Genomic DNA, 17168 nt, shown 5'->3' on the forward strand with positions numbered 1-17168 from the left:
ATAATTTCATTGCAAAGCACTTTGAAACAAAGTATTAATATCAGTATCATAAAAATATAAATGCAACTATTATTATCATAGGTATATTAATTTCAAAGATCTCTCGAAAAATGTTATATTTTTCTTCCTATAATCTGACAATACATCTCTTTTTATTTATTCATCTATTCATTCTTTTGTCAAGTCTCAAATGGAGAGGACACCAAGTCATGTGCATTTCCCAATCTGGAGTATCAGAAATATATAGGTATTGCTTGTTAATCAAAGAGGTTATACATGTATTCCCTCTCTAATCTGATTACATGTATGTATCTATTCATCTATTCATTCTTTTGTCAAGTCTTTTATCTTGGAGGGAGAGAACACCAAGAAATGTGCATTTTCCAATCTGGGGAGGTGGTGAAACAAAGTGATATACATACTACAGAGATGCCAACTTTTGGAAATCAGAATTAGGGAGGATTTGCAACCGCCACCAAATTATGTGCGCGTAGCGCACATCTCGAGCGCGGAGCGCTCGACCCTTGTGGCCGGGGTCCAGGGCCCGCCTTAGGGCCCTGGAAGCTCTGGGTTTCTAGATGCTCTCTGGTGCAATCTGACCCTTATTTTGGGGCATTTCACATGTTTTGAAATAAACATTGTTCCCACTTTTTTAACATTAAAAATATCAAATATGCATTTTCACATGAAAATAAAAAATGAGGGGACAAAAGAAGTACCTGTTCACCAACAATAATAAGGATGAATTATCACTATCAGCTATAGGCAGGTTATGTTCCACTATAAATCCAGTAAAGAAAAGCTCAGCACTGGTCCCTTGCTTGGTGAAATAAAGACAACAGGGTACTAGTGGAGCTCGAAGATCTTGTCATCGCAATGTCCGTAGGCCTACATGTATGCCGTTTGCTCCCGAACGAAAATGCTTCCGAATTATCATCACGACCTCCCTGCTAAACTGAAATGTCCACGCTGCAAATTGCGCAAAATGCATGGTAAATTCCTCTTTCCGACTTCCGAACACACAGGTACTGGAGACTGTATTCAGTCTTATACTTCTGAGACCATTTCTTGGTCTTTTGTTGATTTTCCGCCATTTCGTGTCAATATCAACCCATCAATACGCCGAAATCACACACCGATACTCCACCGCACGACTCGACAAATCCAGTGGCCGCGAGCGCACACGCCTCGCGAAGCTAGCCGGGCCTACCGGCCTGGTGCACAGTGGATTCCTGTTGGGCATATCACATGCACCAGCTTTTCGCTGCTCCTTATTTGTCTACTTTTCACACACAATTTAGTAGCAGCGAACGTAATGGAGTTACTACATGCTAAAGTTAGCAGACGATACATGTCCTTCCAATCCAATTTGATCAATGGAAAAAAATCGTAATTTCGGGAGGATAAGGATGGTAATCGTAAGGGCGGGAGTTGGGATGAATTTTCGGGAGCCTCCCGATGAAATCGGGAGGGTTGGCATCTCTGATACTATTATTAATTGATTATGTTTTTACTAAAAGGTTTACCAATGACTTATAATTATTCGACTTATGTTAAATTCAAAAATCAATTTTAACTTTTATGTTACAGGACCCTACAGAATGGTAAATATAGGTACTGCCAGTTAATTATCTCTCTATTAAGGAAATGCTATTCCTTCTCAAATCTGACAAATGATCTCTTTATTCAATTTATCGAGTGAATTAATTCAATTATAGCCTTAAAGGCATTAATATTGATAATGAACATTGATTTGAGCTGCAAGGTAGCATTAGTTCCCTGTGTCTGTGATATTAACCCCTGAAAACAATACACCCATATATCATTATTCAGTAATTCAAAAAAAGTGAAAAGAAATATGACCGGAAACATCAACTCAATCTAGTACATAAACTAACTGGTGTCACATTAATCTCCCTGGGATTTAATTTAAATCATATTTTCAGTCACGGATAACTTGAAAATATCTTTACAATTTATTTTTATTTTTTGTGTATCCATATGAATATTAAATACAACACACATCAAAGTTCAAGAGTTTAAAAGACCTTTTTACTGATAAAGATTGTCTTAAAGTAATCGCTTCATACATATATTCATTCTTTCTCTTTCCTTTCAACTTCACTTTAATACATGTAATCTTGCATCTAAATATCAATACTTTGTGTGTATAATTTCTCTGTAATAACCCTGGCATTATTGTTTTTCAGACGGAAAATGAGGTTATCACATAGATCTCCTATCCAACAAGAGAATATACCAATGTAAATCCCAAATGAGATCCATTTGTATGAAATTTCCTCCCTGGAAGTAAGTTTGGGTCATTCCTTCCTTTGTGTGTATATATATGACAGCACGTCACAATAGAAGGAAGCTGCCTCAAAAATGTCAAATGGAAACAATTTAAAGAGAAATCCCAATAAAACTAATGATATATGATTGCTGATGTACCTAGCAAGCATTAGCTTTTTGGATGAATAACTTTAAAAACGTTATTTATTATGATAATCATATATGTGCCAACATTTCTGTTAACATGGGTTCATTTTTTATTCATTTGCGATAATGTACGATCATCAATGCATACCATGTTTTAATTGAATTGAATTGAATATATTTCTATAATATTACTGCCAACCAACTTTATATTGTCGGAATGAACTTCCCCTTTAAGTACTAACCTGAGCTGGGAGCTGGGTTAATCTGTTTCGGTCTACGTTGAAGTTGTTAAGATGTCTCAAGGAACCGACCGTTGGTGGAACTTCCTGCAGGGGTCAAACAAGGTCACAGAAAAGACAAATTAAATGACAGAAACAATATTGGCATGCAGGCAAACAAATATTTATTTTTTTTTTGGGGGGTGGCTACTTTTCTTAACTTACTGCCTAAATATGCAACATTGGATAAGCTTTAACAATGCAGTGGATAGAAATATTCTGGGCTTCTTAAAATTTAATTACCAGGCATATTCTGGGGGAGAGGGAATGTCCCAAAACCCCTGTGTCATTTTATTCCCTGCCATGATGCAGGCAAAGTGTTTTTAAAAAATGGGGAGGGGGCTAGCTTTTGAGCTCATCAGCAAAAATTTGCTTCATTATACTAGTTTTTATTATTGGTGGAATTTTCAGGGTTCTTTTTTGTTGTTGTTGTTTTCAAGGGCTCTTGTGGGCATTATTATGGGGGCAAAATTGCCCCCAAGCCCTGTTATATTTTGATGGATTTGAAGGGAAAGAATTATCTATAAAATCTATTTAACTACTGGTAAACATGCATTAGACAGACGTCTGTGTCTAGATTCTTAGATAAGTGCCTCCCAGCTACATGCTTTGGTATTCAATAGACAAAAATAGATGATAATTGAAGAACATCACAATTACAGCCCCCTCCCCCTTCTGTAAAAGGGAAAGAAAATAATGAAAGTTTATTTCATTTCATATCAAAACAATCTGTACAGTAGGATAAGAGAGCATACATGTACCTTGCCCTTACTACATACAGTGTAATTTACTAAAAAAATGGATAATATCAACACTGAACCTGACATCTTTAAATGTAACATAATGAAATGTTTAGCAGCAAGTGGAGTAGTTTTCTTTTGTTGTTGTTTTTTTTATTTGATATTTTTTTACATGTACGTATGAGGCAATGATACAGTCTTTTTTTTCTGCCATAGCTGTGCACATAAACACTTGCCTTTTATCCACTGCGATATGTGTGTATGTGCGTGTTTTTCCTCATCAGTAATCTATCAAACAATTGGGCTTAGGTAATACATGTATATTAACACAACCAGGGGAGCTTTTCATGAAAGAAATAGTGCTTTTGATGGAAACTGTTATATGCTACTGAAATCCTTTCATCTGATTGGCTCAGAGCAAGTTAATCATTGAAAAATAACTGACAATTTGCTTCATGTCACACTCCCCAGGTGACGATAGAATGTCACCTCCACCTAAAAAGACAATGTACAAGTCAACTCAAGGGTGAATGAAGATTTACGGGCAAATGAGTGACTGAAGGCTCTCGTAAAATTGCAATAAAGTTCAATTTCCACAGAGAGGGAGAAATCAAAATGAGAATTTCAAATGTCGGAGTTCAAGGCAAGAACTCTGGAGGTAACAACCTTGAGATCTTTCATCAATGCTAACAATGAAGAAATGGTTTATAAACCACTTTGGATCAACACATTTTTTCTATTGTTCATTCCAGAAGGGATTTCCTGTTGAGAGATGCCTTTTTAATGATCACTTTCTTCTTCATCCAATATCAAGCCTGTTTTTGTCATAGCTAGTGGTAAATGCTTACACTTAAAACATAAGAAAACTTCAAGAGAGGGGGGGGGCCGATTACACAAAAGGGTCCTTCCAAAAACTGCCTTTCGTATCACCGATTTATTATTATGCACTGTACAAGGTACCTTTTACAATCTCTGCTTCTATCTGGTCCCAAACCTTTAATGCTCATCATTTTTCTGTTAAACTATGTAATATGTCTCTTGTTTGATTGGTTTAAATAAACTTGAACTTGAAATAACCTGCAAACATATTCTATTTGTCAATTAAAGTGAACATAAGTCGTTTTTAATAAATGATTTTGTACGGAGATGAAATTTATGTAAAACTCAGTTTAAATGTGAGCAAAATAATATCAATAGAGAAAAACAAATAACGAATTAGTATTAAAAATGTACCTCATAGCATAATAATAATAAAAAAAGCTGGATTTATAAAGCGCTTTTTGCCAGAGGATACAAAGCGCTGCTATTATTACCCCGGCTTTAGCTCGAGCTACCATCACCGGCGCTCAGTGCATGCAAGGAATTACTCATACCGGGTACCCTTTCACCTCACCTGGGTCGAGTGCAGCACAGTGTGGATAAATTTTTCTTTCTAGAGACCTGTAGGTGTTATGCGTATGAAGAACTGTACTATTATTATTATTATCATTATTATCAATTGGGGGTATTGCTAGGATATAATTTCATTGAAAGCGGGTGTATGACATGTTTTCTCTTGTTTTGCTACTTGGTAACATAATTAGTGCGATCTGAATGTATTGAGTAATGAATTAGTATATTATCATTCAAGTGAGCCTATAATGCAAGACTACACAGCTCAGAATGCTGCATTATGCTGGGCCGGGGATGTGTTTCATGAAAGGACTTGTCAGACGTTTCATCCGACAAGTCCCATTTTATCCGACAGTTACCATAGTAACAGTGCTTCTCAGCCAATAAACATCAAGGAAAGTTGTCAGATCCGACAACCTGTCAGACGAAAATGTTGATAAAACGCTCCCCAGGGGCCCGTCTTACAAAGAGTTGCGATTGATCCAATCAATCACATCTATGGAAAACCAGCAAAGTCAACATATAAAATACATGTTTGTTCAAAAAAAAAATTCTAGATATGAATGTATATCCATAAATTCCTTTATTTCTTGACAATTTGGTGTGTTCTCCTTTGTTTACAGAGGACTTTTTGCAAATTTCCTGTAGAATTTTTTTTTATGAGACTGATGGATTTCAATAGAGTTACTATTGATTGGATCAATCGTAACTCTTTGTAAGACGGGGCCCTGATGTGAGTAGTTTAAGACTTGAGGTGGCGTTATTAAGGCTGCCGGTTTCTTTTCTCTTTTGAAAGCAACCTGTTTATAAAGACTGATTTTCTTGTCTCCCTTGGGGGTCTTTATGTACAGGTATACTTGAATTATCCACTGAAACCTCATATCTCATTCCTGTAATTGCAATCAATGTCAATGATAACATCATATGGCTTTCAGATAGTCCTATCGGCCTAGACACCCTTTCCTGTGTCGGCCAAAGTATCACCAAAGACACGTGAAGTGATTTAAAAGCAGAAACAGCTGCTCTTTGTTTTGTCCTCTTTGACAGTGAATGTCATGACCCTCAATACAGACTTTGGACTCCCAAAAAGCTAGATATGTCAGACCATATTGGAATTACTTATAGGTATACCTGGGCCTCCTAACAAAAACTAAGCATTTGATTGTAAACTTGTTTTTTATGATTGATTGTATTAGCTATAATGCACAATAAATAACAAAAGTGTAATATTCAGCCACTGACATCAAAATAAGGGTGAAATATACGCGCATGTATTTTGCAACACACAAATTGATATTGTGTAATAAACTCACCTGTAATAAGTTTTCTGTCAGGATAAGCTCTTGCATGTTTTCACAGCTGTAAAGTAATGAATAAAACAATACTGACATGATCTTAGAAAAAAAAGAAACACCACCATTATGACTACTTTAGAGCAATATAGATACCAAGAATGAAGAAAAATTCTTGTATAATCATTGTAGCTTGTCCAGCAAACAGAAGCGCTGGAATACTCCCCCGGAATGAAGTCCTGATTGAATATGATGACCAGGCTAATAATAAATCCATAAGGCCTTAGATATCTATATTGTATGCCTTAAGTCCTTTACAAACACAGAGATTATCACTATATTCAATAACATATCAGAGTTGAACTACATTCAACTATGAGATATGTTTTCTGCATGCAATATCAATCACACACTGTGGTCTATTTTTATAACCCTTATAGAACCAGTTTATTTGGACACATCTCGTAAGACTATGCAATCCTGTATTAATATCAGTGAATTTTTTTTTTTAATGTAACTAGAAGTGATAGATTGAAATTAAGAATGATAAAAAGATAGGGTTTTACATTACAAAGACTTCATTAAATCAATGCTATCTAGATAGCGAACCACTGAAATGTATCCAGATGTTTACAAGAGCTTATTTACAAGTGAATCCACTGTAACCTTTCAAATATTTTTCATGTCACGCATGGAAATCGCAAAGATGAAATACTAGCACATTAGGAGATAAGCTGGAGAACATAAGAGTATTTGTGGTGAAATTTTTTTTCAACAAAATATTTCAATTTTCTATTTCAGGGATTAAGTAGGACAAACCTTGGACACAACATGATTTATAAAAAAAGAGACAGAAACATTTCTTTGTATATAAAACAAACTTCAGATTGTTATCATTATTATCATTCATATTAACATTATTTATCATTATCTTATTTATCATCATTATCATTATAAATAAATGAATTAAGTACTAAGTAGGTACATAATACATGAAATAAAATATATGAAAATATAAAAGTGATTTCATTTTATTTAAATATAGAATCAAATAGAAGGAAAATAACATATCTGTTTCAAACATGCAACATTATAAGCCAAATTATGATGGAAAAAAACCCATTTTGAACAATACAAGTCTCACTTTTTAAAATAATCTTTATAAGACTTACCTCCCAATTGCTGGTGTAAGGGTAATTAGTCTATTCTGGTCTATTTTGAGGATGCTCAGCTCTTTCAATTTACCTATAGGGGGGGATGTAAATACAGATATGGAATGTTGGGTCAATGTACTATCACAGAAAGATTCTACTGGCACATTATTCATTACTAGTCTGAAGGCACAGACCCTGATTGAAACTTTGATCAACAAGTGTGCCTCCACGAGGGCCTTCAGTGCAACAAGGCATGAGTAGGCTGCCATTCAGACCCTTTACTCGAGTGAAGGGTTTGCACAGCAGTCTAATTCATTACATACACAGTAGCAGTAAACACTTGACAAACTCTGTAAAATCAAGGTTCATTGTCACTTTATCATCCTACATGTAGATCTAGCTCTGGTACTTTCAGTTGCTTAAATTGAATTTGAAATCATGAAATCTATGGTGAAATACAAATGCATGATCACACTGAATACATGTATGTGGGACAGTGTATTGTTATTGTTTGGAAAAAGACCAGACATTGCAACGGGATGTCATGCTAATTTTGCTAATTCCTCAGCAATTAACACAATTTCTTCCTGAATCCTTTGGCACATATTTTTCTTTATTTATACATGTATACAGACACTTACTTGGATTCTGTTTAAATCAAAATTTATCTTGAACAAATGATTCATAATTTATTCATGCTTGAACAGTTGGCACGAATGCAATTCATTGCCCTTCCTGTACTTTCTACAGGCAGCTTGAAAAAGAGGGTGGAGAATATTACAAATTTTTGTAGTATTAATGTGATACATGTAAGTATGCGACTATTGACAGATGCCTTAGAATGTTTTCTCTACACATAAAAAGTGATAGAAAATGCACTTCTTCATTATTAACAATTTAACATCATCCTCATAACCACCATCAACAACAAAAACATCATCATCGTCATTAATATCATCAACATTATCATCATTCTCCTCCTCCTCCTTATCATCTTCATCATCATGAGCAACAGCAGCACCATCATCATTAGCATCATCAACAGTAAAATCACTGTCAAAATCATCACCACAAGCAATCGTTATCTATTGGGTCAATTACAAAGACAAAATTTGAGAGGCAATGCAATTCAATTTGAATAAACAAATTAACAACAACTCCCAAGTTAACAGATTGTAATGCAATATCAGGTCAATGTCTACCATTTCATAAAAAATAATTGCTTTTGATTTCATAAATAGGGAAATACACTCTATGTGTGATTTCTATTAACAGAATATAACCATTCATTTTCACTCCGAGAATCACTTTCCATTTCTATATTTATCTACAGCATGAAACCAGGTGTAGAATATTACAATGCATTGATGACCAAAGACAAATTTTATTTCCAAATAAACTAGCACCATGCAACAAAAGCATACAACTCTTTCTCAAAACATGCGCTGAATTATGATTTATGCATGAAATCTGCATAAACAATTACTTCAGCTGACAGAATCTAATCCACATTTGTGAATTCAGACCAGCGTCATCAATAACTCAAGACAATAATGATTTTATTCAATCTTAGGGCTACTGGGAGTATAACAATACAAGAAGGGAAAAAATGGAAACTTCCGCAGATATGATTACCAAGTTCAAAACAAGGAAATACAAACATTCTGTCCATAAAAAGAAAGAAATAATCCTAGCACGATCCATACATGTACTTCAACCATTCCCTGATTGCCTGAAGCTCTCGTTCTTTATTCACTATTCACAGAAGAAAAGCTTAAGCCGCCTTCTTAGTATTCTTCTAAATCTCAGAGGTATTTTCATATCTTCGATGTCGAGGTACATCTCAATATTCTACTTGGTATTTGATGAGTATGTCCCAATTTCACACTTTATTTCTCCCCAATACTCTGCTGATCCCTTTCCAGGAGATGTAATGCCAAATGCAGCCTGGGGTGTTATCGAAATAAACAAACCACCAGGCCTTACTGAATGGAGAAAGGTAGGGGGATTGATTTTGATAATACTGCCTCGGAGTATTTTCACATGTAGCAAGGAGATATTTAAAATTAGGCATACCTGCCATAGCAGCCATTTTATATTTCTTGTGTCTTTATAACAACATGTTTGTACAAAGACTCTATTTTAATTTTTCAAATATTTTTTTTTATTACATGTATACAAATTAATTCTAAATGTGTATAAATACTGTATTGAGTTGCCTTCCTACATTCAGCGATAAATCTAAATGATAAAATTCTACATTCCCATGGAATTATTTGTGTCTATATTTTTCCCAAATATAAAGTTCTATTAGAGAAAAGGTCACTTATTCAATTCTCTATTTTATATTAAAAAAATGACCAAAACAAGCTGTTTTTAAATAAACTTTCAGTAACTATTTCAAGCAATTTTGATTTGTTGTGCCATTCACATACAAAGGTAAAGTTCACCTTGATATAAAGTTAGATTTAACTTTTAAAAAAGCAGGAAAAAATTTGGTGAAGGTTTGATGCAATTAAAAAGACAATGACAATGTGGATTATAAAAATTTTATTTTAATTTTTGATGTCATAAGTGAGCAGCTCCACAAAATAGCATTTAATACAAATTCTATAAAATCCACTCTTTGAATGAAACATTTTTTTTTCAAAAGGGTATGAAATGATTTGTCTGACAATGTATCCCTTGTCCAAACAAATTACTTTTGTTTGAAGAAAATTGCATTTTGAGGAATCTATACGATATGACAAAGAATATGGAGGAGCTGCTCCTGTGACAAAAAAATCAACAAAAAAATATTGACAAACTTTTGTCAAATCCTTACAAATATTTTTCTCAATTTTTTTACCGCTTTTATCAAATACAAATTACTGTCAGGGTGAATTTTCCTTTCAAAGCCAGCTTTTCATGCGGTGGGACACAACCTATAGAGCTTTCCAGGAAATATAAAATGCCTACCTGATTAGGGAATCCCTATGGCACATTATTAATAACATTTTAAGGCCAACTCTCTCCCTAATGAAGCTCTCAGACAAAAAAAAAGACATGAAAGAATATGGATAATTGATATGGCAATGGTCATTGTAGACTTAAGACACATCAACAGGTCTACAAATATTTATTGCAAAATATAGACAGCGTACTCATTTCTGTATTAAAAAAAATATATGAAAAGACAATCTTTGGCTGTATGTCCAATTTAAAGGGGAATGAAACCCTTGGAACAAGTAGGCTTGTGTCAAAACAAAAAAATAAAAAAATAAGAACAAAGAAAGTTTGAGAAAAATCAGCCAAATAATGAGAAAGTTATGAGCATTGAATATTGCAATCACTAATGCAATAGATACCCTCCCATTGGCAATGCAACAAGAATGTGTGATGTCACATGCGATCAACTTTCCCTTTGATGGACTAGAAACTACACCCAAAATGTCTCATTAGGTGGTCTGTCTACGACAGATCACCTATTGATTTCGTCAGAATTTTCTTTATTTCTTTCTTTCTTTATTTCTTTATTCTTGGCACCTATGTTTGTCGCCAACTTTTCTCGAAATTGGCTGAATCAATTTTGCTGATTTTTTCGTCATATATAGAATCTATCATAGAGACGGCAAACTAAGCTTTTCAAGGTCATATGGTAATGATGACGTCATCTATGCGCCATTTTGTAAAATTCTTCATTTGATCATATCTTCACTATCAATTATCAAAAATTAACAATATTTACATGACATTAACTTCATGTCAAGGGTCAACTGTCAATGTCATCAAAGGTCATGTAAAGGTCATGACGCGCGCGTACGCGCGCGTCAAAGGTAAAAAAATCGTCCAAATGACCTATAAAGATTTTTGGGTACGGTTCAGGTCATTTTAAGCATTTCAAAAATTTGCGCGCGCGCGTTTCCGCGCGTTACACCTTAACGCAACGCAGAAAAACCGTTTCTTTTAATATCATTGCATTGCTAATAAAATTCTGAGCAATTTGATACCTTGATCAACCTTCTACAACCATTAATATAGAAATTAACACCCATTAAAGTTTGCAGCACGTGTGCGCGCGAGCTCTCACTATAGGCCATATATGGGCAAAAACATGCCTATTGTAAATTCACTGTAGCTCTTTAAAAAGTCCGTTGACCCCCAATTTTTTTTTCATATATCGATAGAGTATTAGTTGTAGATTTGATTTCATGTCACCATTGTCCCTAAATTATATCGTGACGTCATCAAATAGGCGCCCAAACTAAAAATTTCATTTTTTTCAAAAATGACGTCATCAAATTTATGCAAATTTGGCTGTAACTTCTCGAATATAGATCATTTTTCGCCCAGATTTCAATATGTTGTAGTTTATAATGTACTCTTTCTCCTCAGTTAACATGAATCTTCGTTTTGAGAAACGCATCATTGCGTAAAACAGCGATGAAAAGAGGCCTGTCATTTTTCCTCATTTTGCGTGTAATCTCTATGGGACATGATTTTTTCTCAAAACTAGATTCGACATTCCTCTATTTCGTGAGCCATATCTCCATTTTTTCTTGTCAGCTTTCCTTGAGCTTTTTCCATGTTGTAGCTGAGATTCTGGGCTATCGGAAGTGTGCCCTTCATTTTTTGATCAGATGCCGGGATCATGCCCGTATTTCACTTGCAAAATTGGAATTGTAATTCTCAAAATTGCTTACGTGTAATCTCTATGGGGAATATCGTGGCTCAATGGATAACGCATTTGACTTGCTTTCTCGAGGGCGGAGGTTCGATTCCTGGGGTAGAAAAGATGATTTTTTTTCATTTTTTTTTTCTTTTTGCCACCTCTTACATGATCCTTTATGATAATTAAAAGGTATGAAAGTTAAAATTTAGCAAGATAAAACAGATTATAATTGGTTTTTTTCATATCACATGTATTTTGTGTGTAATCTCTATGGGGCATGACTTTTTCTCAAAGCTAGATTCGACATTCCTCTATTTCGTGAGCCATATCTCCATTTCTTCTTGTCAGTTTTGCCGGAGCTTTTAATATGTTATAGCTGAGATTCTGGGCTTTCGGCAATGTGCCCTCCACTTTTTGATCAGATGCCGGGATCATGCCCGTTTTTCACTTGCAATATTGGAATTGTAATTCTCAAAATTGCTTACGTGCAAAGTCTATGGGAAACATTAATAATCACATTGAGCAATGGTCAAAATTTATTCTTAGGATGTCTAGAATCAAGATTATCAATCATATCTAAATTATTCATTTTATACATTAGCCGACTCTGAATGAAAAATCATGACAGACCACCTAATTCGTCCGCATGACGAATTAAATTCTAGTTTTGCTTTTTCTTATGGTGATTCAAACTCTTTATCCATGATGTATTCTTTAAAAATCTGTATTACACGCCCTCCTATAGAAAGAACACATGATCTACTGATAGATGTGATAACAGAGGCAATTTAAGTGAAATATGTACTAAAGTAATGGGGAGAGTTGTTCACAAGTGACATCACACATCTTTGTTGCATTGCCAATATGAGGATCTCCATAGCATTAGTGATCGCAATATTCAAATGCTCATAACTTTCTCATTATTTGTTCGATTTTTCTCAAACTTTTGTTGATCTGTTTCTTTGATTTTTCTGTTTTCACACAAGCTATCTTGTTCCAAATGTTTCATTCTCGTTTAAGTGTTGTTTTAGTTTTTTATCTCAATGGTGTTAATCAATTGGAAAATGATTATGTCCCATGTATTTTTTTAAATTTTATATGTAGTCTCTTGAGTAATAATTTATCTGAAAGTGCTCGATAAAAATACTTTTCTTATTATCATTATCATAACATACATTATTATTATAGTGCCATTTCATATGCAAAAAACTATATATCTATATTGCAAAATTCAAATTTTTGTTTTGTTTTTCCTTCTTAAATGTGCATTTTGTAATATTGTGGGGCCAGGCTCGATTAGCACTTGTGCTATTTTCTGGTCCCATTTACCATCATATTTTTATACATGTGTAACTGTTATGCAATTTGCTTCATAACCTGTAAACATGTGAATATTGTTGGTAAATAAAGAAATCAAATCAAATAATTATGATTAAAATTCTACAAATCTGTCAAGATAAAATTTGTTCTTTGCATATGAAATGGCACTATTTTAGGAGAAGTTCACCTGCCATTGATATGCTATTTTATGAAACAGGAACCAGGATCCTGTAACACAGAACTTAGCAATTGATTATAGGGCTAATTTCTACGATTGATGTCATTGATTATTGTGTGTAAATCAAACATAAAAATGAGCCCAACAATCAAATGCTAAACTTTGTGTTACAGGAACCCGGTTAATTTTATCAAAAGATCTGTGTCTTTACCTAAAACTGAATAGGTGTACCATGCACCAACATGGATTGTTTAGGAGAGTTTGATATGTTGTGAAAGGAAATGGCGAGTCCGTAAAACTTTCAATTGCGTACAGAAAGCTCTGTGTATATCTATCATCAACCTTACAATCACTGGTTCACAAGAGGAGTGGGTGCTTTGAAATCTTGGTGTTGCTAAACTTAATGCTTCCCAGCAGGAAATTTTGAAGGTAGTTCTGAGAGATAAAGTCATCCTCAATTCCTGGACAGTTCCTCTAAGCAATTCCAATGCAAGCATTTATTGGCAATTCTATTTGTATTGGATCCTTTAAAATTGTCTGTGCATCTGACATCCATCTTAAGGCGCTGTCACACCTTGGCGTTTTAGACAGCGTATGCCCGACGTATCTAAATTTCTCTAAAACGTCGGCATACGCTGAACTTTGTTGTTGTTTTTTTCAACTCTGGGCGTATACTTAGCGTATTCATAACGAGTTGGACGTATACATAACGTATTAGTAACTTATATCGAACGCTTCGTTAACTTATAAGTAACGTATTCCAACGAATGCTTAGCGTATTGCTGGCGTACACAACTTATGCCCTACGATAGCCTAACTTACGCATAGCGCGGCAGCGTATCGCTGACGAACACGTGTCGTAGCCTATAAAAAGGCTGCCGCTCGACTATTCAAATCATAACCGCACGATACATCACCGTATCAACACCACCGCCATGCCAAAGAAAACTCCTGTGAACCCCACCTTTATATACCAATTCCTATAAACGTTGTCAATACGCCATTATACGGTAGCTGTAAGTTATAAACACGTTCAGTAAGTTTTGTGGTCGTCCGAGCACGTCTTCATACGTCAATATACGTTGGAGTTAAGTTACACATACGTTCAAAGCACGTTACTCATAGGTTAGAAGTTTTAGGGTACGCTGGACATTATCTCGACGTACATCGACTTATGAGTAACTTACGAGTAACGTGTGTCAACGATCGCGTAACTTGCCTACAACTTATGACCCGCGTATGCGGGACGTATGAGCCATACGCTGGCATACGTCGAAAAATTTTGTGCTTGCACAAAATTTTTCGACGACCTCGCCGTATGACGACGTATACCAGCGTGTTTTAGCGTACTCTTAACGTATGCAAAACTTACCCGTAACGTATTCGACGTACGCCAGCGTATTCGCCAAATTCCTCATACGTCGGGCATACGCTGTCTAAAACGCCAAGGTGTGACAGCGCCTTTAGAACTCCTCTGAGTTATTTTTATACCTGAATTCTTTTTTTCATGATATTGAGATTCTTTGCCTTCCAGGTTTAGATATTTCCTAGATAAAGCTACATCTTGGTAAATCCAGGAAAAATATATTGAAAGATGTTCATTGAAAGAATAAACAAAAATATAGTTCCCTTGAAATATGCCTAAAGTCCGACCTCTCTTATCTGGCTTCCCCTTATCTGGATCTCTTTATTATCCAGACGCACACTTGCCAAGAATTTTTTTTTTAGGACTAGATCAAATTCATCTTCCTTGCTGCTTGCCAAATCCTTCAGGCAACTTTTCTAGGCAGTTCTATGACAAGGTTAGGTCTGTGAGACTCTAGGCCCATTTCATAAAGGACTTGCAACTGTTGTAACTTTGCCGCTGCCATGGTAGTTGCCATAATGGCAAAGTTACAATAGTTGTAACTCTTTATGGAAACGTGCCCCTGAAGACCTCCTGTTTATCTAGTAAACACTGCAGGTTGTTCTCTGATACATTTAAACATGTGTGAGGTAACCTAGGCTTCCAATCTCCTTGTTACTTACCAATTCCTTCAGGTAACTTTTCTAGGCAGTTCTGTGACAAGGTGAGATCTGTGAGACTCTGAAGACCTCCTATTTCATCTGGTAAACACTGCAGGTTGTTCTCTGATACATCTAAACATGTGAGGTTACCTAGGTTTCCGATCTCCTGCAAGATGAACCAAGGGATAAGGGAATCATCAGAACATGAAGAGGTGTTGTGGCTAGGAGGATAAATCTCTGGACTTTGAACCACAGGGTTCAAGGTTCAAATCCCATGACAGCACTCACATCTTTTGGCAAGGCATTTATCAACATTTATCACCCCAAGTCCAGGTGCTGTGTTGTGATAAATATCAGAACATGATCTGTATAACATCTTTGTTTTCATTATTTCAATCATAAAGAATTGAGCCATATCACCACACAACACACAAAAGAGTTGCACGAGGATAGTTACTTGATACTTGAAAAAGGGTAAAGCAAGTAACTTATGTTCAATCGAAAATCAAGCTTAAGTTTAAAATTCAGACAAGATTGGCTGTTGCATGAAAGTTGTGTTGCGATTGAATGCAACTCAACCAGCAAATATGAGTTAAATAAAAGGAATAGGCCTAATTGCGCTTGATTTGATATTGAAGTTGAGTTTCTTGCTTTTTCTTCCTTCTATTACACAATGCCCTGCAGTTTGAAAATAATAATAATAATCCGCTTTACATAGCGCTTAATACATCGGAATGACATGCCTAAGTGCTTTACAGATACATGTATATCATTACCCTGGTCATCGGATTCAATCAGTCATTCCCGGACACAATGTGTGCACATCCTCCACTACCTTGGGAGTATTTCAGTCAGTCGCCGGTGAGGCGCACACAATACTGGACAAGCTACAATGACTTTCACATCCCACCTGGCACCTGGGTCGAGAGCGGCAAAGTGTAGATTAACGCCTTGCCAAAGGATGCCAGACCGTGGTGGGATTGGAACACAAGACCCTCTGTTTACAAGGCAAGAGTCAGAACCCCTCCACCATGGCTCCCCCACGATACCCTCCAATTGATCATGAGAATGACTGTAAACATTTTAAGTCACAGGGCACTGGTAAAAATCCCAATCCTCATCAAAATTCTCATCCTATCATTAAATCCCAATCTAACATATCATTGGGCTGTAAAAACTACCTGAATCAAAATCAAAATTTGTTGAGAACCACTCAGAAAAAGTTCTGTTTCAGAGCATGACACAAGCGGCAACCTTCTTTTGCTTACAAAGGTTTCAATACCTGAATAAGGAAACATAATTGTCATTCTTCTGAAATACTTTTTTTTCTGAGATATCCTTATCATATTTTTTAGATACAAGGTATTAACAGTGCAGCGACAATCAATATTTTGCATGAATGATATCTAGGATTGGTTCAAGAACTCACCGGTGGGAGGATGGTGAGTTGATTGCAGTCCAGCCAGAGCTCTGAGAGGTTAGGTAGAGCTCCGAGGGTCTCTGGGAGTTCCTCCAGCTCGTTGCTTCCTAGATCCAGCGTCTCCAGCTTGACCAGGAACGAGAGGGAGTCAGGGAGCACCTTCAGCAGGTTCTCCCTCAGCTCCATGGCTACCAGGTTGGACATACTGAAAAGAGACAAGCAGAAGGTCTGTTAAAATATTGCTGGTTGTGGTTTCGACTTCAAAATGTGTTCACAATTGGCTATCCATACTTAAAA

At 35.7% G+C, this 17168-nt stretch overlaps 1 protein-coding gene across 16 annotated transcripts in view; it reads right to left on the reverse strand.

Annotated features, from left to right (window-relative positions):
- LOC121416499 (protein scribble homolog) overlaps nt 1-17168 on the reverse strand; it is a 161673-nt gene that overhangs the window by 69027 nt on the left and 75478 nt on the right. For all 16 annotated transcript variants that reach the window (XM_041610030.1, XM_041610051.1, XM_041610088.1 and 13 more), the window contains exons 5-9: nt 16881-17076; nt 15473-15617; nt 7314-7386; nt 6163-6208; nt 2682-2765 (exon numbers count right to left, since the gene is read on the reverse strand). In XM_041610030.1, coding sequence (XP_041465964.1) covers nt 2682-2765; nt 6163-6208; nt 7314-7386; nt 15473-15617; nt 16881-17076 — 544 coding nt within the window. The remainder of the gene's footprint in view (nt 1-2681; nt 2766-6162; nt 6209-7313; nt 7387-15472; nt 15618-16880; nt 17077-17168) is intronic.

This window comes from Lytechinus variegatus, chromosome 1, assembly GCF_018143015.1.
Source record: "Lytechinus variegatus isolate NC3 chromosome 1, Lvar_3.0, whole genome shotgun sequence".
Lineage (NCBI taxonomy): Eukaryota > Metazoa > Echinodermata > Echinoidea > Temnopleuroida > Toxopneustidae > Lytechinus > Lytechinus variegatus.